This window comes from Podarcis vaucheri (assembly GCF_965113315.1).
Source record: "Podarcis vaucheri genome assembly, chromosome: 15".
NCBI lineage: Eukaryota > Metazoa > Chordata > Lepidosauria > Squamata > Lacertidae > Podarcis > Podarcis vaucheri.
The window spans coordinates 45,294,253-45,314,005 of record NC_138753.1 but is presented as its reverse complement, the minus strand read 5'-3'; the positions used below and the strand labels follow the sequence as shown (position 1 = coordinate 45,314,005).

General features: G+C 43.1%; 1 protein-coding gene across 2 annotated transcripts in view; it reads left to right on the top strand.

Annotated features, from left to right (window-relative positions):
* Positions 1–10,803, top strand: part of BMP1 (bone morphogenetic protein 1) — a 176,886-nt gene extending 166,083 nt beyond the window's left edge. For both annotated transcript variants that reach the window (XM_082200270.1, XM_082200271.1), the window contains exons 17-20: positions 1,550–1,677; positions 5,260–5,473; positions 6,308–6,558; positions 10,151–10,803. In XM_082200270.1, coding sequence (XP_082056396.1) covers positions 1,550–1,677; positions 5,260–5,473; positions 6,308–6,558; positions 10,151–10,285 — 728 coding nt within the window. In that variant the 3' untranslated portion in view covers positions 10,286–10,803. The remainder of the gene's footprint in view (positions 1–1,549; positions 1,678–5,259; positions 5,474–6,307; positions 6,559–10,150) is intronic.
* The last annotated feature ends 8,950 nt before the right edge of the window (positions 10,804–19,753 follow it).

The following is a 19,753-nucleotide window of genomic DNA, read 5'->3' as shown; positions in this document are numbered from 1 at the left end:
TCCTACCCTGCTTTAATGCAATGTACTGTTACACACATCCCAGATCCCAGGCTTGATTGTTTCACTGCTTTCTGAAGAACTAGTCTGGCAAATGTACTGTGCTTGCTCTCACTTGAAAGTTATTGGGGGCACTAGAATTTGTGTGGTTCAGCAGAGAAGGTGCCAGACTTGATTTGGAAGATCAAGAATCAGATCTGTTTTGTGCTGTGGATTCACAGGGGTGGGTAGGCCACTGTCCCTTCGGTGTGGTTCATCATGCTGTGCTCTTTATGGAAGAAACTGCCCCTGAACTGTCATCTCAAGGGGGGAAACTCCATGGATATCAGTACTGGATTGTTTGGTGGTTTCTGGTGCTCTGGCAGTAGCATTAATGCAAACGTGTGTTTTTTAACTATTTGCTACTTTGGAGGAGCTTGGTGGGGTAGCATAGTGGCTGCAGGCTGGACTGGCTCATCAAGTGTGTTCTTCCAGGACAACAGTTGCACTTTCTCCCCAAGAAACCTAGAGGGTGGGGAACAGAGGATCCATCTGCTGTTACAACCTTGGTGGCATCTAAGGAGAGTTCTGGGCAGGCATGAATGAGACCAGAGAGAGCTTTATTTAGGGGAGGATGAGCAGAGGAGAAATGAGTGAGAGAAAAGCAGAAGAATTGATTGTGGTGGAATCTGGGTGGGAAGTGAGTATTTAGCAGGTAAATTCAAAGGGAATTTGTTTGGGCAGGTTTCTTTGCGGTGGGGTGTAAATTAACTGAAGGGAGATGGATAGGGCATTGTGGCTCAGTCTCCCCACCTTTTCCCTCTGCTCCTGTCTGTGGCCTTGGGCAAGTCCAGCACTCTTGGTTCCAGCCAGAGGCCATGGGAAACTACCATATGCCCTTGCATATGATCTTCAGAGGTACGCTACCTATAAACGCAAGCATTCAATTTATTTATCATGGCTGATGGGTTAATGGGTGGAACTAGAATGAAGCCGGGTGGAGGAGCTGTGGGTGGGTGTTGCTGAGGGGAGAGACTTGGTAGACTTGTAGCAATGGGGGTATGAATTACCCTGCTCAGTTCTTGGCCCTAAGTGGGGATAGACTGTGACCTATTCCACAGGATTGTGGAGGGGCAAAGACAGAAGTTAAATGCACTTTGCATGTTTAAAATGCTATATAATATTTTAGGCAGTGTTAATGTGCCCATTGGACTATCCATAACATTATATCTAATTCCCAGGGAGGCCGAAAATCTCCATGGTTTAGAGCACAAGCTTTTCATACAGAAGGTTGCAGGTGCAGTCCCTGCTAACCTCAGTTACAAGGAAAGAGATTAGCTGAAAGGGAAAAACCTCTGCCTAAAACAGCTGCTGCCTGTCTAGTATAGGCAATACAAGACTAGATAGAGAAATATTCTGATGGATTAGTAAGGGTCCTTCCTATTTTCTCTGTGGCCATTTCATCAACAACTGTCTGTAGTGACCTTGCATGTGGTGGATAAAGAAAGATGGAATGGAAATAGAAAGTAGACTTCATGGCATCTGTCTGTTTACTGAGTCCCACTTCTTACAGCTGGCTGTGATCACAAGATGACTTCCATCACTGCAACCATCACCAGCCCAAACTGGCCTGATAAATACCCAAGCAAGAAGGAATGCACCTGGGCAATAACAACTACGCCAGGACACCGTGTCAAACTGGTAACTGAGCAGGAGAGAAGAGTGTTAGAAGGAAAAACAAGGCATAGATCAACAGGGTTTCAAACTGCATTTAGACTGGCAGTCCTCTAACTCACCAGGAACAGAAGCGGGCAAATAAGGGGTCAGGTGGGGAGTCCCTTACCATAAATAACAACAGGTTGTTTTCACAGAATTTTTGTGGAAGGAAGGGTGGTTCTTTGCTGATGATTAAAAAAAACAAGAACCCTGAAACATCACCTCTGGGAGACGACAATCTTTGTTATTTGTATGCCACTCCATAATACAAAAGTCTCTGGGCTGCTTTCAGTAAAAAGCAATGCACATGTGAAATAAAACTCAAAACTTTAGTTCTCCAGGTGAAGTGGCTCATCAGAGTGAAGCTTCTTGGGATTCAGCACCTGGCAGCCGTAGTGTCAATACCATTTTTTAAAAAATGATATTTATTAGAAGCTTAAAGATTACAGAAAAAAGAAAAAAGGAAAACAATAAAAAGTTTAACAGAACACACATTACAATACATAAAAAGAAAAACATAAAAAACAATACAACAATACAGAAAAAGAAACAAAAACACTGAAACACACATCCAATATTCCATATCTTTACCTTTCATTTACTTGTTTCATCGACCTCCTCACACCTCCCTTTTTTGTATTCTAGTTCAATTAACTATTTCAGCAAATTCTTTCCATCTTTCTCAATTTTTGTTCTATAATTTATCTTAACGGTCTAACCTTACATTTTTTTCATTTTGGCCCATTATCAATCAGCTTTTACTTAATTCTTTATTACATTTCTGCTAAAACCATATAGCTTCATTCCAGCATCCTTCTAACATTCATTAATTTTGCAATATTTTTGTAAATATACTTTAAATTTTTTTCCAATCTTCTTCCACCGACTCCATCCTAATCTTTGGTCTTAAAATAGTAACATTAGATTTTTCCCTATTAACAACCCATTTTTCATATTCCCTTAAAGCATTACAGCTGGAAACCACTTAATTTCTATCCAACATCATTCTAACGTTCATTAATTTTACAATATTTCTGTAGATAGTCTTTAAATTTCTTCCAATCTTCTTTCACCGACTCTTCTCCCTGGTCTCGGATTCTGCCAGTCATTTCTGCCAGTTCCATATAGTCCATCAGCTTCATCTGCCATTCTTCCAGAGTGGGAAAATCTTGTGTCTTCCAATACTTTGCAATGAGTATTCTTGTTGCTGTTGTAGCGTACATAAAAAAAGTTCTATCCTTCTTTGGCACCAATTGGCCGACTATGCCCAGGAGGAAGGCCTCTGGTTTCTTCAAGAAGGTATATTTAAATACCTTTTTCAGTTCATTATATATCATTTCCCAGAAAGCCTTAATCCTTGGGCACGTCCACCAAAGGTGAAAGAATGTACCTTCCGTTTCTTTACATTTCCAACATTTATTATTGGGCAAATGATAGATTTTTGCAAGCTTGACTGGGGTCATGTACCACCTGTAAATCATTTTCATAATATTCTCTCTCAAAGCATTACATGCTGTAAACTTCATACCTGTGGACCACAACTGTTCCCAGTCAGCAAACATAATGTTATGTCCAACATTTTGTGCCCATTTAATCATAGCAGATTTCACCGTTTCATCCTGAGTATTCCATTTCAACAGCAAGTTATACATTTTTGACAAAATCTTAGTTTTAGGTTCTAACAGTTCTGTTTCTAATTTTGATTTTTCCACCTGGAAACCAATTTTCTTATCCAAATTATATGTCTCCATTATCTGATAATAATGAAGCCAGTCTCGCACTTTGTTTTTTAATTTTTCAAAACTCTGCAATTTCAATCTATCTCCGTCTTGTTCCAAAATTTCCCAATATTTCGGCCATTTGGCCTCCATATTGAGCTTTTTCAGAGCTTTTGCTTCCATCGGAGTTTTATTTTCCAGTAAGTCCTTGTATCTTATCCAGACATTAAACAATGCTTTCCCGACAATGTGATTTTAAAATGCTTTATGTGCTTTGACCTTATCATACCACAGATATGCATGCCATCCAAATACATTGTTAAAACCTTCTAAATCCAAAATGTCAGTGTTTTCAAGAAGCAACCATTCTTTCAACCAGCAAAAAGCTGCTGATTCATAGTAAAGTTTAAAGTCTGGCAGGGCAAATCCACCTCTTTCCTTAGCATCTGTTAGTATTTTAAATTTTATTCTAGGCTTCTTGCCCTGCCAGACAAATTTAGAAATATCTCTCTGCCACCTCTTGAAACAGTCCATTTTGTCCACAATTTGCAATGTTTGAAACAAAAACAACATTCTAGGCAATATATTCATTTTTACCGCAGCAATACGGCCCAGCAATGAAAGCTTCAAATTTGACCAAATTTCTAAATCTTTTTTCACTTCAACCCAGCATTTTTCATAGTTGTCTTTGAATAAATTCCCATTTTTTGCTGTCATGTTGATCCCCAAATATTTAACTTTCTTAACCACTGTTAAACCTGTCTTGTTCTGAAACCTCTCTCTCTCCATTGGTGTTAAATTTTTCTCTAAAACCTTGGTCTTTGACTTATTCAATTTAAATCCTGCAACTTGACCAAATTCTTGAATCAGTTCTAAAACTCTTTTGGTACTAGATTCTGGCTCCTGTAACGTCAATACTAAATCATCTGCAAACACTCTCAATTTGTACTGTTTGGCTCCGACCTGTATACCTTTAACCAACCGGTCCCTTCTAATCATATTCAGTAAAACCTCCAGGACCGATATAAAAAGCAATGGGGAAATTGGGCAACCTTGTCATGTCCCTTTTTCTATCTTAAATTCTTCCATCACTACATTATTTACAATTAGTTTAGCCTTTTGTTCTGAATAAATTGCACTTATACCGTTTTCAAAGCCTTGGCCTACCCCCATCCCCTGTAGGTTCTTCTTCATAAAACTCCAATAAATATTATCAAAGGCTTTCTCCGCATCCACAAATATCAAAACTGCTTTAGTATTTATGTTCACTTCTAGTTTTTCCAAAATATCAATTATATTCCTCAGATTGTCAGACAAATGTCTTCCCGGGAGAAAGCCCGCTTGGTCTTTATGAATCTCTTCCATCAACACTTTTTTCAATCTCTTGGCCAAAATGTCTGCAAAGATTTTGTAATCCACATTAAGTAATGATATGGGGCGGTAGTTCTTAAGCTGAGTTTCTTCAGTCTCTGTTTTCGGTATAAGTGTAATGTACGCCTCTTTCCACGACTCTGGTGCCCTTTTCCCTTCCAATATTTCATTGCAGACTTCCTTTAAAGGCTGTATTAACCACTCTTTCAAAGATCTATAATATCTAGATCTTATTATAGATATCATAGTGTCAATACTAAGCCTTGAGAGTCATGATCTGGGTTTCCAGTTGGAAACCGCCAAGGCAAGAGGGTATGAATGAATGTATGTCTGTATGACAAAGCAATGTCTTGTCGTGTGAGGCCAGGCAGTCTGATGTGGCCTGTGGCCACCATCCCCTCCGCAGAGCAGGTCTTCAGTAAAGCCACGCGATGCACTTTGCTGCCCACTGTCTTTGTAAGCAAGTTTCCTATTTCAGACCATCAGGGAGCTGGATATCGAAGGCCACCAGGAATGCACTTATGATCACCTGGAAGTTTACAATGGGAAAGACGCCAAAGCTCCTGTCCTGGGCCGGTTTTGTGGGTCTAAAGAACCAGACCCCATTATCTCTTCTAGCAACAGGATGTTCCTCAGGTTCTTTTCAGATAACTCCGTCCAAAGAAAAGGCTTTGAGGCAACCTACACATCAGGTAACACCCCACACTGGTTCGTTGCCAAAGATGGGGGGTCTTAAGCAGTGCTGTTTTTCTAGAAAAAGAGGTGCCGGAACTCATCAGGAGCTCCTCCCTCGTTCTCTTAGAATGGCAATGCCACTCACCTGAGAGGGGCAGGAACTGAGTACCTGCGAGTTCCTGCTGGAAAAATAGCCCTGGAAACCAGAATAGTATCTATGAAGGCCTTATAAAAGAAGCTGATGCATCAGATAATCCCATCACAAAAGGTTCATCCACCAGGGTTTTCTGGTCAAAAAACAGTAATTCACATATAGGGGATAGAAGGGTACCATCCCTGCCCTACTGTATAAGTGGGCACACCTTAAACATCTCACTTTCCCTCCCTCCAGTCCCCCAGGAATGTTTAAAGATGACCAAACGCCTTTATTTCACTGCTTCCCTAGTGAGCGCCTGCCATGGGGAACCATTTGTCAGTGCCCTTGTGGAGAGAGAATAGGTTAGCGATAGAGCACATGCTTAGATGCAGAAGGTCCCGAGTTCAAGTCCTGGTACGGTGAGTTTAGGAAAGAAAGGTTCAAGAAGCAGGTGATAAGGAAGACTTTACTCAGGACTCTGGAGAACCACTGCCAAACTGAACTGAAAACACTAGACTAGATGGACAGAAGGCAGCTTCCTAGTCTGAGATCCCAGCTAAGGGATGTCTAGCCAAATCCAGCTGTCTAGAAGAGTGGGGTGGGATTTCTGTTGGCTAGCAAATGACTCATCTTGTCTGCGTCACTCACTGTGTGAAGGGTGCACTTTCTTTTGGGACAACCAAGAATTCCACTGTGTGTTTGTTCTTATTTCCAGAATGTGGAGGCCAGATGCGAGCTGAAGTAAAAACCAAGGATCTCTATTCTCATGCCCAGTTTGGAGACAACAACTACCCTGGAGGCTCGGAGTGCGAATGGGTGATTGTGGCTGAAGAAGGCTATGGGGTGGAGCTCATCTTCCAGACATTTGAGATTGAGGAAGAGGCAGACTGTGGCTATGACTACATGGAGCTGTTTGATGGCTATGACGGGACAGCCCCCCGTTTGGGACGCTACTGCGGCTCTGGGGTGAGCTACTTGCTTAGTACCCCTGTTGCTCTCTTCTTGTGCAACTGTTCCAGGAGTCTCTCTCTGGCGGAAACACAAAACAAAGATGGCACAAAGCACTTAGATGATAAAATTGGGACAGGAGCAGAATGCATATCTGTATAATAAGATAGAAGTGACTCTGGTGAATTGCTTATCTTTAGAACTTGGGCAAACCGTTTCTAACATTTGTTATGGTGTCCAGGGGCAAGACTGTAATTCTGTAGGATGCCCATTGTTTCTTTGTCTATATGAAAACAGCACAAAATTTATCTTCCCAAGAGCCCCAGGATGCACTTGTACAGGCACATCCACACGGCCAGGTGACCCTGCCAGGGACAGCGTGCCTTTTCCCTGTGGTTCTTCCATCTTTCTTTTTCAGAAGAAGGAATAAATGCCTTCAGTGCTACTGTTGCAGGTTTTTGAAAAGAAGGGTTGCTTTCATTTACGTAGGCATAATGAGCATATGACCCTATCACAGCTCATTTATAACCATTGCAATAGCTGACATTTATGCCTGGTTCATTTTTTTATCACTCTTTTAATTAGCAGTAAGAAAAGATAATTCAGTTAGCCTTCTTTTCTTTTCATGTAAGAGAGGTACAGTGCTATAACACTGTAATGCTATAATGTTAATTTTTTTTTAAAAAAACCCACTTTTAAAACCCCATTAAGCATCAAGGGTGTCATAAGGCAGACAGTGAGGCAGCTGCCTCAGGCGGCAGGTAATAGGGGGGCAAGGAGCAGCAGCCGCCAGGGCGGGAGGCCCCCGCTGTGTGTGCCAGCTGGCTGCCCTCTGGGGCCGTGGGAGAGCCAGGTTCAAGGGCCAGTCTGGTCAGCTGGCAGTTCATAGAGTAGGACAGGGTGACCTCTTCTCTTTGACCTCAGGCAACAGAAATGTTTTGCATGAGCCCTGTTGAGAATGTTGCTAAAATAGAGATAATTACAGTGGTACCTCAGGTTAAATACTTAATTCGTTCCAGAGGTCCGTTCTTAACCTGAAACTGTTCTTAACCTGAAGCACCACTTTAGCTAATGGGGCCTCCCGCTGCTGCCTCGCCGCCGGAGCACAATTTCTGTTCTCATCCTGAAGCAAAGTTCTTAACCCTAGGTACTATTTCTGGGTTAGCAGAGTCTGTAACCTGAAGCGTATGTAACCTGAAGCATATGTAACCCGAGATACCATTGTAAACATATTTTAACATTGTTGCATAAGCGGGAAGCACCTAGTAATATGGGGGCACAGAAGAGAACTTAACTCCTCTTTTGTGGACTTCTTTCTCCTGACTGATTTGCCATACAACCTGAGCCTGACTCCATATCCTTTTCTACTCCAACCCTTGCTGCTGGAATATTTGGATCCAATGAAGCCCAATACAGTGGTACCTCAGGTTACAGATGCTTCAGGTTACAGACTCCGCTAACCCAGAAATAGTACCTCGGGTTAAGAACTTTGCTCAGGGTGAGAACAGCAATCGTGCTCCGGCGGCGCGGCAGCAGCAGGAGGCCCCATTAGCTAAAGTGGTGCTTCAGGTTAAGAACAGTTTCAGGTTAAGAATGGACCTCCAGAATGAATTAAGTTCTTAACCTGAGGTACCACTGTTAATGCAATTGGAATAAAATAGAAATCTAAAAACACTATTGCAGCCAGTCTAGATTGATTAAACCCTGTTAGAATAGATACCATAATGAAGCATTTAAGGCTGTAACTAGATGCCTGCTTATCTGGTTGTAAGCTCCATTGAACTCACTGGGGTTTACTTCTGAGTATACATGGATAGGATTGCATATTACCGTATTTTCCCTCTATAGGACGCACTGGACCACAAGACGCACCTAGTTTTTAGAGGGGGAAATCAAGAAAAAAATATGCCCGCAGCCTGTCTGCTTCTCCTAGAGCTTCTCGTGGCTGGGGGGGGGGGAGCCTGGGTTTTGCCCCCAGCCCCAAAGAGCAAAGAAGCCAAGACAGCAAGCGGGATCCATCCCGCTGGCTGTCTTGGCTTCTGCTATAGCCGCGCAACCTCTCCAGCGCGGCTAAAGAAGCGTGGCTAAATAAGCCAAGGCAGCGAGCGCGATCCATCCCACTCTGGAGAGGCTGTGGAAGGCTAAAGAGGGAGCCAAGACAGGCAGCGGGATGGATCCCGCTGGCTGTCTTGGCTTCTTTAGCCTTGCGCAGCCTCTCCCGGCTGGAGAGGCTGCACGCGGCTATGGCAATTCCCCCACCTCTCGCAAAAGCCCACAGGAGCCGTGCACCCTTTAAGGAGCGCGCGGCTCATGCGGGCTTTTCTACAAGGAGGGAGAAGGGACTGACTGGCCGCGTCAGTCCCTTCTCCCTCCTCGTAGAAAAGCCCGCAAGAGCCGTGCGAAGCTTGTGCGCGGCTCTTGGGGGCTTTTCCTGCCTGTCTCCCCCCTGCATTCGCTCCATAGGACGCACAGACTTTCCCCTCCCCTTACTTTTTAAGAGGGAAAAAGTGCGTCCTATGGAGCGAAAAATATGGTAAGCTTTGCACCATAGATTTCTACAGCAGTAGCCTGAAATTTCTGCTGCATCATCATGTGTACATGTCATGGGTACAGTGGAACCTCGGGTTGCGAACGTGATCCGTGCGGGAGGCACATTCGCAACCCGCAACGTTTGCAACCCGCAGGGCCGCGTCTGTGCATGCACGGGTTGCGATTCGGTGCTTCTGCACATGCGCAGAGTGCTATTTAGCATTTCTGCACATGCACAAGCACCAAAACCAAGAGGTAACCCATTCCAGTACTTGTAGGTTCGGCCCGGTGCGCAACCCGAAAACGTGTAACCTGAAGTGTCTGTAACCCGAGGTACCACTGTACTTCACTTACATCCCTTACAGACTTTAAGTAATGTAGCAAAGACAGTTTCCCCTCTTTTCAAACACTTATCTATCCATCTAACTATTACATTTTTATTCTTCCCATCGTTCAAAAAGCTCATGGTAGAAAATATGGTTCCTTCCTGTCTTCACAATAACCCTGTGAGGAAGCTTAGGCTGGGAGATAGTGATGGGCTCAAGGTCACTTAGGTATATTTATGGCTGCATGGAAATCCCCAGCCCTTGCTCACCAGCAATTTTACTATAACACATTTCCTCTCCCATTATAATGCATTTGTGAGACCACTTGGTGCAACCTTAGGCAGCACTTGAAACTGAGAGGCCAAATAGAAAGGCAAGCAAAATTGAAAAGTAGTGTATTTGCAACACTTCAGTACACTTTGCCTGGATAATGGCAAAAGCAGGAGGGTGCTGAGAAAGGAGGAGCTTCCTTGCCCCCCTCCGTCAGCCCCCCCCCCGACATCTCTTTGCAGAGGCTTAATTACTGGCACCAATCACCTCGGCCTCCAATGCAAATTCAACCGCCACTGCTTGACTTGCCTAATTTCAAGCACAGATTTGGGTTTTCAAGGTACAGAAACTGGATTTTTTTTGGGGGGGGCACGGATGGAACATAAGCCTGCCTATCCTGAGGAAGGCAGGATCTTATCTCTTAGGGTTAAGAAGGAATCGTGTCTCCCCAGTTCATCTCTCTCTTGATCCTTCCTTCCTGCTAGCCTCCAGAAGAGGTCTATTCTGCTGGTGACTCCGTGATGGTAAGATTCCACGCAGACGACACCATTAACAAGAAGGGTTTCCACCTGCGGTACACCAGTACCAAGTTCCAGGACACGCTGCACACACGGAAGTGATCACCTACAAAGGAGAGCGAGCCTTCCAGTACTGGAGGGGCAGGTCTCCACTGTCTGCAGAAAAAGGAAAAAAGACACTCTGGAGAAAATTCAAATAGACTGGAAGGAGAAAAACACAATACACCTCAGAGTGTGAAACACTCAAGCAAAAGCAAAGGTGCTGCCAGCTGCTTCTACAGACTTGTCTCGGGGGAGTCCTTTCATTTAAAAAACAAATGTCCGTTTCTGTGCCTCTTTGTTTCTTGAGCAGAGTGTCTCCAGGACTAACCACTTCACAGCTTCCATTTACAATTTGATTCTTTGTCTGCACAGCTCTCCCCCCGCCCTGGAGGTCATGATTTAAATGCTGGGAAATCCAGCCTATGGCAGACACTTTCCTTTATAAACTCTATAAAGCAGGTTGACCAGCAAAGTGTCTGACTATACAGACCCAAATGCAGTGGAGAGACTGCCATGCTTGCAGAAGCTGTCTTATCTGTTGTAATGATGTAATAAACACTCTTTCTTGTACTTCTCAAGAGATGCACACAGCCTCTTTAAACGTTTACTATTTGAGATTTTAAAAAAAAATTCCATTACCAAGAAAAATGTAACTTGAAAACTTCTTGCGCCTTCATTAACTTTTTTATTTTTAAATTAAATTTTTAATTGTAATAAAAGCAGAACTTGCAGTCCCCACTTGTCCAGACCTACAAAAAGGGAAAGTACTACAACCAGAATTCCTGAAATTACAGTGTGAATCTTTATTTTCATGGGTTCCTTTTTCGTTCTGGTTCTGTGCAACTCTCTTTCTGGAGCTGTTTCAAACGGGGTTTTGGCCATTTCTTTCTTTCCCCCATTCCAGCTGCACTTTCCTTTTGGGATGGTTTGTTTTTTCTCTAGTGATCACCTTCCCTTCTGGTTTCCTGTTCATTATTCCTGCCATTCACTTCCTGCTCAAGTGGGAACATAAGTAAGAGCGCTCCTGGATTAGGCCAAAGACCCATCTAGTCCATCATCCTTTTCTCACAGTGGCCAAGTGGAACAGGACCTAAGTGCAAGTGCCCTCTCCCCACTTGTGATCCCCAGCAAGTGGGATTTGGAGGCCTACTTCCTCTGACGCTGGAAATAGATGCCGTGAACTCTCAATGTCCTCAGCTCAGGCATCAGCTTAGCTGCAGTTTCTTTTGGGGGCCTGTACTTTCAACTCTCCTAATTTCTGTGGAATTCATTGTCTGAATCTTGGGGGGGATGAATGCCCAAGCTACTTTTAGATGACTGTAAATGTATCTCCATGGAACCATGAATAGTAGAATGTTCCACAGTCCTTTTTCATAATTCTAGAAGCCAGATATTTGGCCAGCAGAAAAGCATTGAGAACTTTTATTGCAACTGGTTTTTAAAAGGATTGCAGACTTGACCATTTTGCTGAGCAGCTGTAGAAAAGGTGTTCAAAACAGCGCTCGCTACTGTGCCCAATCCTATACCAGTTCATTCAGCTGTTTGGGATTGTGGTCCTTAGTTCACTCATCTTCTTATGAAGTCTTCAGAAAAGAGGAACTCTTTCCCAAGGCCCTGCAAGAAGGCCATGGCCCAGAAGAGCATTTCACCAGAGTCTCCTGGTCTCTGGACCCCATTACCATCTTTTCTTCTTTGCACAGGTGTGCATTGAGTTAGAGTTATTAGTACAGGTGACTAACCTGGACATTTTTCTTTCCCTTTGAGGAAAAGCCAGCCAGCCCTTCTTTGCAGATGGAAAGTTCAACAAAAGGACAGTGGCTGTTGGAGGTTTCCTGAGACCCCAAGGATGGGATTCACTGCACTAAAAGCATGAACATTCTCACATTGCAAGTACCACCAAGAATATGTCAGCATGAGAAAACACTCAGTTTACTTCTTCACACAACCTGTGAACTAAATGATGCTGAGAGCAGATGACTGACTGGCACACGGTCATTGGAGTCTCATGGCTAAACAAAAATTGTACTCTAGCTGGTTGGTTTTAGTCCAGCACTGCACTCCATCACAGTGGCTTAAGTAGTCACATTCAAAGTCCAGCTGTGAACTTGCTCCTACATTCATTGGGCTGCAACAGAGGCAAGTTATGGCAATCTGTGTAATAAATGAGACGAAGAAGAAAAGGGAGCACTTAACTTGAACAAAATATGAGTGAGAAGGGTATAGCTCCCATCATCTGGCCTGGGGCCAAGGGAGCAGAGTAGGTTTGATTCCAGTCATTTGTCCCTAAAGGAGTAAAATCAGAATTGGAGGTTGCATGAAAGCATTATGAGGAACAAATAATGAATTCCCTGCTACCTCCTATGGCTCGCTAGTAAGCAACTCCTTACATCTAAAAGTAGAAGAGTGACTAGTGGGGTGCCACAGGGTTCTGTCTTGGGCCCGGTCTTATTCAACATCTTTATCAACGACTTGGATGATGGACTCAAGGGCATCCTGATCAAATTTGCAGATGACACCAAACTGGGAGGGGTGGCTAACACCCCAGAGGACAGGATCACACTTCAAAACGACCTTGACAGATTAGAGAACTGGGCAAAAACAAACAAGATGAATTTTAACAGGGAGAAATGTAAAGTATTGCACTTGGGCAAAAAAAATGAGAGGCACAAATACAAGATGGGGGACACCTGGCTTGAGAGCAGTACATGTGAAAAGGATCTAGGAGTCTTGGTTGACCACAAACTTGACATGAGCCAACAGTGTGACGCGGCAGCTAAAAAAGCCAATGCAATTCTGGGCTGCATCAATAGGAGTATAGCATCTAGATCAAGGGAAGTAATAGTGCCACTGTATTCTGCTCTGGTCAGACCACACCTGGAGTACTGTGTCCAGTTCTGGGCACCACAATTCAAGAAGGACACTGACAAACTGGAACGTGTCCAGAAGAGGGCAACCAAAATGGTCAAAGGCCTGGAAACGATGCCTTATGAGGAACGGCTAAGGGAGCTGGGCATGTTTAGCCTGGAGAAGAGGAGGTTAAGGGGTGATATGATAGCCATGTTCAAATATATAAAAGGATGTCACATAGAGGAGGGAGAAAGGTTGTTTTCTGCTGCTCCAGACAAGCGTACACGGAGCAATGGATCCAAACTACAAGAAAGAAGATTCCACCTAAACATTAGGAAGAACTTCCTGACAATAAGAGCTGTTCGACAGTGGAATTTGCTGCCAAGGAGTGTGGTGGAGTCTCCTACTTTGGAGGTCTTTAAGCAGAGGCTTGACAACCATATGTCAGGAGTGCTCTGATGGTGTTTCCTGCTTGGCAGGGGGTTGGACTCGATGGCCCTTGTGGTCTCTTCCAACTCTATGATTCTATGAATCTATGATTCTAGTAAAAGGACTACTTCCTATGCAGCAGCAGCCACACAAGGGCCACAGGAAATGCCCAGAGGCAGCTCCAAACAGATGCTGCAGTGTGAAAGCCAGTTACTGCATGGAGTCTGCACATCACATGTTCCTGGAAGCGGCTTAAGCTAGTGTGAAGACTCTCTGTGTAATGGGGATGAGCCCAATAATAAATGATGCTGGGAAGTATTTGCAGTGATACTCATGACACAGCTATTAAGTTTGAATCTCAGTTATCCAGCACTTGAGATGCTTTGGTGCTGACCAACACAGGTCACCATCTACCAGAAAGTTCTCCTTATGCCTCATTGATGAATTGGCAGCTACCGGTGCAGTTCTCTCTCTCCCTCCCCCCCAAATATTTTTATTCAATTTTCACATATAAAGCAATCACCAAACATATACAGTCCCTTCACCAGACAAATAACAAACAAAAAGAAAAAAACATAAATAAAATATGAAAAACATAACTATTCATAACATTTTTAATAACTAGCTGGACTTCCTCACATCTCCCTTCCCTGCGTTCTCTATAATAAATTTGGAAACAGCAAATTATTACCTTATTTCAATTCTTATTTTGTACTTCTCAAATATTATGTCTCTAAACTTCAAATAATCTTTAACAAATACTTATCATCTTAATATAAACATAATATTACCTCAGAATTCAACTTTTCCTTAAACATCACTTGGTCCCCTATATCTTTCAGCTATTTTGCTGGTACCAAATTATTTTCAGTCGTGCAATTTCTTAGCATTCATACAATTTGTACTGTTTTTGTAAATAGTCCTTAAATCTTTTCCAGTCCTCTTCCAACGTCTCTTCTCCCACATCTCGGATTCTGCCAGTCATTTCTGCCAATTCCATATAGTCTATCAGTTGCGTCTGCCATTCTTCCAGAGTGGGCAAATCTTGAGTCTTCCAATATTTTGCGATAAGAATTCTTGCTGCTGTTGTTGCGTACATGAAAATAGTTCTGTCCTTCTTTAACACTTTCTGGCCAACAATGCCCAAGAGGAAGGCCTCTGGTTTCTTGGGGAAGGTATACTTAAATACCTTTTTTAACTCATTGTAAATCATTTCCCAGAAGGCCTTCACTCTTGGACAGGTCCACCAGAGGTGAAAGAATGTCCCTTCATCCTCCTTACATTTCCAACATTTATTATCAGACAGGTGGTATATTTTTGCAAGCTTGACTGGGGTCATGTACCACCTATATATCATTTTCATAATGTTTTCCTTCAAGGCATTACATGCCGTGAACTTCACCCCGGTGGTCCATAACCGTTCCCAGTCATCAAACATGATGTTGTACCCAATATCCTGAGCCCATTTTATCATGGCTGATTTGACCGTTTCATCCTGAGTGTTCCATTTTAGCAACAAGTTATACATTCTTGAAAGTACCTTAGTCTTTGGTTCTAACAATTCTGTTTCTAATTTCGATTTTTCCACCTGGAATCCTATCTTTTTGTCCAAATTGAAAATCTCCTTAATTTGAGCGTAATGTAACCAATCTCGCACCTTATCCTTTAGTTTCTCCAAACTCTGCAACCTCCAAATGTCTCCAATTTTTTCTATTATTTCCCAATATTTCGGCCATTTGGCCTCCATATTGAGTCTTTTCCGGGCCTTAGCTTCCATTGGTGATAGCCACCTTGGGGTCTTATTTTCTAATAAGTCTTTGTACTTTATCCAGACATTAAATATTGCTCTCCTGACAATGTGGTTCTTGAACACTTTATGAACCTTTACCTTGTCGTACCACAGATATGCATGCCATCCAAAAGCATTATTAAACCCTTCCAGATCTAGGACATCAGTGTTCTCTAAAAATAACCAATCTTTCATCCAGCAGAAAGCTGCAGCTTCATAATACAACCTCAAGTCCGGCAGGGCAAATCCCCCTCTCTCCTTTGCATCAGTTAGTATTTTAAATTTTATTCTGGGCTTTTTGCCCTGCCAGACAAACTTAGAGACGTCTCTCTGCCACTTTCCAAAACATTCCACTCTGTCCACAATCTGTAGGGTTTGAAACAAAAACAACATTTTTGGCAATACATTCATCTTTATAGCGCCGATTCGACCCAACAAGGAAAGTTTCAATCTTGACCAAATTTCTAAGTCTTTTTTAATTTCTAACCAACATTTTTCATAATTATCTTTAAATAAATTCAAATTTTTGGCAGTCAAGTTAACCCCTAGGTATTTCACCTTTTTCACCACATTTAAATCTGTCTCTTTCTGAAACCTTTCTGATTCCAAAGGTGTCAAATTCTTTTCCAAAACCTTGGTTTTTTGCTTGTTTAATTTAAAACCCGCCACCCGACCAAAATCATGAATCAATTCTAAAACTCTTTTCGTACTAGATTCTGGCTCCTGTAATGTTAAAACCAAGTCATCTGCGAAAGCTTTAAGTTTGTACTGTTTCGCTCCGACCTGTATTCCTTCAACCAACCGGTCCCCTCTGATCATGTTCAGAAGCACCTCCAGGACCGAAATAAATAGCAGAAGGGATATAGGGCAACCTTGTTGTGTTCCTTTTTCAATTTTAAACTCTTCTGTCACCACATTGTTAACTATCAGTTTAGCTTTTTGCTCTGAATAGATTGCCTCTATCCCATTTTCAAACCCCCGTCCCACTCCCATCCCTTCAAGGTTTTTCTTCATAAAACTTCCAAGAAATATTGTCAAAGGCCTTCTCCGCATCTATAAAAATTAACACTGCTTTTGTATTGATATTCGTTTGCAAAAGTTCCAAAATGTCAATGATATTCCTAGTGTTGTCAAACAAATGTCTGCCTGGGAGAAAGCCTGCCTGGTCTTTATGAATTACTTCATTTAACACTTTTTAAAATCTACTTGCCAAAATGTCTGCAAAAATTTTGTAATCCACATTCAGGAGTGAGATGGGACGGTAGTTCTTAAGTTGAGTCTTTTCAGTTTCCAGCTTAGGTATCAATGTGATGAAGGCTTCTTTCCACGATTCCGGTGCCTTCTTCCCCTCCAGAATCTCATTACAAACCTCCATTAATGGTTGTGTCAAATAATCTTTCAATATCTTATAGTACTTGGAGGTAAGTCCATCTGGCCCTGGAGATTTGCCAAGTTGCATGTTCTGAATGGCGCCTTCTATTTCTTGTTGTGTTATTTTATAATTCAGGATTGTTCTCTTTTCCTGAGATAATTTTGGTAGTCCATTTGTTTTTAGAAATTGATCTATCTCGATATCTTTTTGCGGCCCTTGCGTAAAAAGTTGTTTAAAGTATCTCTGGAAACACTTTCTAATTTCTTCGGGGTTCTGAATGCTTCTCCCTTCAATCTCTAAATTTGTAACCGTGTTCAATTTTTGTCTCTTTTTCAACTGCCATGCAAGCAGTTTCCCACATTTATTTGCTGATTCAAATGTCCTTTGTTTCATTAACTTAATCTTCCATTCCACTTCTTGGTTCATCAATTTGGCATATTGTGCTTGATGAAATTTAATTTCTCTCAGGATCTCCTGTGATTTTGGTTTCAATCTTAACTTCTTCTCACCATCTCTTATTTTCTCCAAGATCTTATCCTTTTTCTCATTCTGTAATCTTTTCTTTATCGTATTCTGTTGTATCAGAAACCCCCTCATAACAGCTTTACTTGCGTCCCAGATTACTCTTTTTTCCACTGTGGTGCTCAAATTTATTTCAAAATAGTCTCTTAAAGTCTTTTGGGCCTTATTGATGATCTCCTGATCTCTTAACAAGGTGTCATTCATCTTCCATCTAAAGGAGCCGGTTGGAGTTAATCTCATTTCCATTTTCATGGCGTTATGGTCGGAGCAGGTTTTTGGGCAGATTTCCACTTTTCTAGTCTTAGGTGCCAGTCCTCTAGTTATCCATATTTGGTCGATTCTTGTCCATGTCAGATGGGCTTCAGAAAAGAATGTTCCTTCTTTTCCTAGGGGGTTCTTCGTCCGCAGTTCTCACTCATTTCATTGGGCATGCAAATTGTGGGGATAATACTCACATATCCTCATTCCTTTCTACATATTTTGGCTATTGGCATGGACACATAAGCACAGTGTCTTGTGTCAAGCTTTGGGTCAAACAAGATTCAATGCCATTTCAGGGTATTCTCATAAAATTATCATTTGTTGTGGTCTAATGTTTATTCACAGCGGGTGGCGCTGTGGGCTAAAGCCTCAACGCCTAGGGCTTGCCGATCGAAAGGTCGGCGGTTCGAATCCCCGCGGCGGGGTGCGCGCCCGCTGCTCGGTCCCAGCGCCTGCCCACCTAGCAGTTCGAAAGCACCCCCGGGGGCAAGTAGATAAATAGGTACCGCTTACCAGCGGGAAGGTAAACGGCGTTCCGTGTGCGGCTCTGGCTCGCCAGAGCAGCGATGTCACGCTGGCCACGTGACCCGGAAGTGTCCCCGGACAGCGCTGGCCCCCGGCCAATAGATGTGAGATGGGCGCACAAACCCCACAGTCTGTCAAGACTGGCCCGTTCGGGCAGGGGTACCTTTACCTTTAATGTTTATTCTGGGAGCAGAGCCCCAGTTGCTTATTCCTTTTCCATATATTTTGGTGATTAGTGGTATGGATACATATTGTTGACAGTATGTTGTACCCAAAACAAGCATTGGGCCAGATGTGATCCATATCATAGAGGATTATCTTCTGGAATATTATTTGTGATGGTCCAACACTTAACGTAGTGTGCGCTGATCCAGTTCCTTATTGTTGTCTACACATTTTAGCTGCTATTGGCATGATAACTAATAACCAACTTCACTATCACAGGAGGGAGGTGAGGACATGGGAAGCTCTGTAGCTCAGCGACAGAGCATCTGTTCTGCATGCAGAAGGTCCCAGTTTCACTTGCCAGCATCTCAAGGTAGAGCTGGGAATGTCCGCCATCTAAAATTATTGAGAGCCACTGCTAGCTAGGGTTGATGGGACTTGACAACTTTGGGAAACTCTGCTCTAGATGATACTGAGTTAAATGGAACACAGGTTTGACTCATCATGTATCCGCCTGCTCTGTTCTGGCAGCAGCAAGCACCTGTTCCACAAGGCCTTATAACACCAGGTGACCTGCTGGGAAGTAACATCCAATGGCAACTCCTGCTCCAGTGGAGCTAGCTGCACAGGGACAGTGAGGCTGGATAATGCCAGATTTAGGGCGGTGCAGGTGGTTTCCCCCACACAGGATGCCAATATGAGGGAGTATAAAATTTAGCTCTGCTGACCATAAAAAAGGCTGGTCGCCGAAGAATTGATGCTTTTGAATTGTGGTGCTGGAGGAGACTCTTGAGAATCCCATGGACTGCAAGAAGATCAAACCAATCTGTCCTGAAGGAAATCAGCCCTGAGTGCTCACTGGAAGGACAGATCCTGAAGCCGAGGCTCCAAGACTTTGGCTACCTCATGAGAAGAGAAGATTCCCTGGAAAAGACCCTGATGTTGGGAAAGGTGGAGGGCACAAGGAGAAGGGGAGGACAGAGGACGAGATGGCGGGACAGTGTTCTCAAAACTACCAACATGAATTTGACAAAACTCCGGGAGGCAGTGGAAGACAGGAGTGCCTGGCGGGCTCTGGTCCAGGAGGTCACGAAGAGTTGGATGCGACTAAACAACAACAATAAAATTTAGAAGACCCATAACTGAAATCCATTTGGGGCTGCCAAATTTTGGCCACACTCACAGGGCCATATTACCAAAGAGTACCAAAATTCACCCCTGTGCCGTAAACCACTTTGATGACAGTTTGCAAAGCAGGATATTAATTCATTAAAATAACCGATAAGTTCTGACTCACAGTTAATTCAGTTACAACTAAAAGGGAAAGGATTCACTATTTGTCCCATAGCAAATGGCAGTGGGAGCCCAAATGTTCTTTGAAGCAGGGTGGTGGAAGCAAGATCCTTCTCTGGCCAATAGATTCATTTGGGCAGGTCAACCCCTTGCCGTGATGTTCTTCCAGGGAAGCAGCCTCTCAGAGGCCTTCGTTCCTTGGCTGGGGGATGGCACCAGAGTGAGCTCGTCCTGGGATCACAAAACAGAAAGGAATGATAGGTAAACTTGTTTCCTACATTTGCTCTTGGACTGCCAGAATGCTGCTGATCCATAAACATTCTTG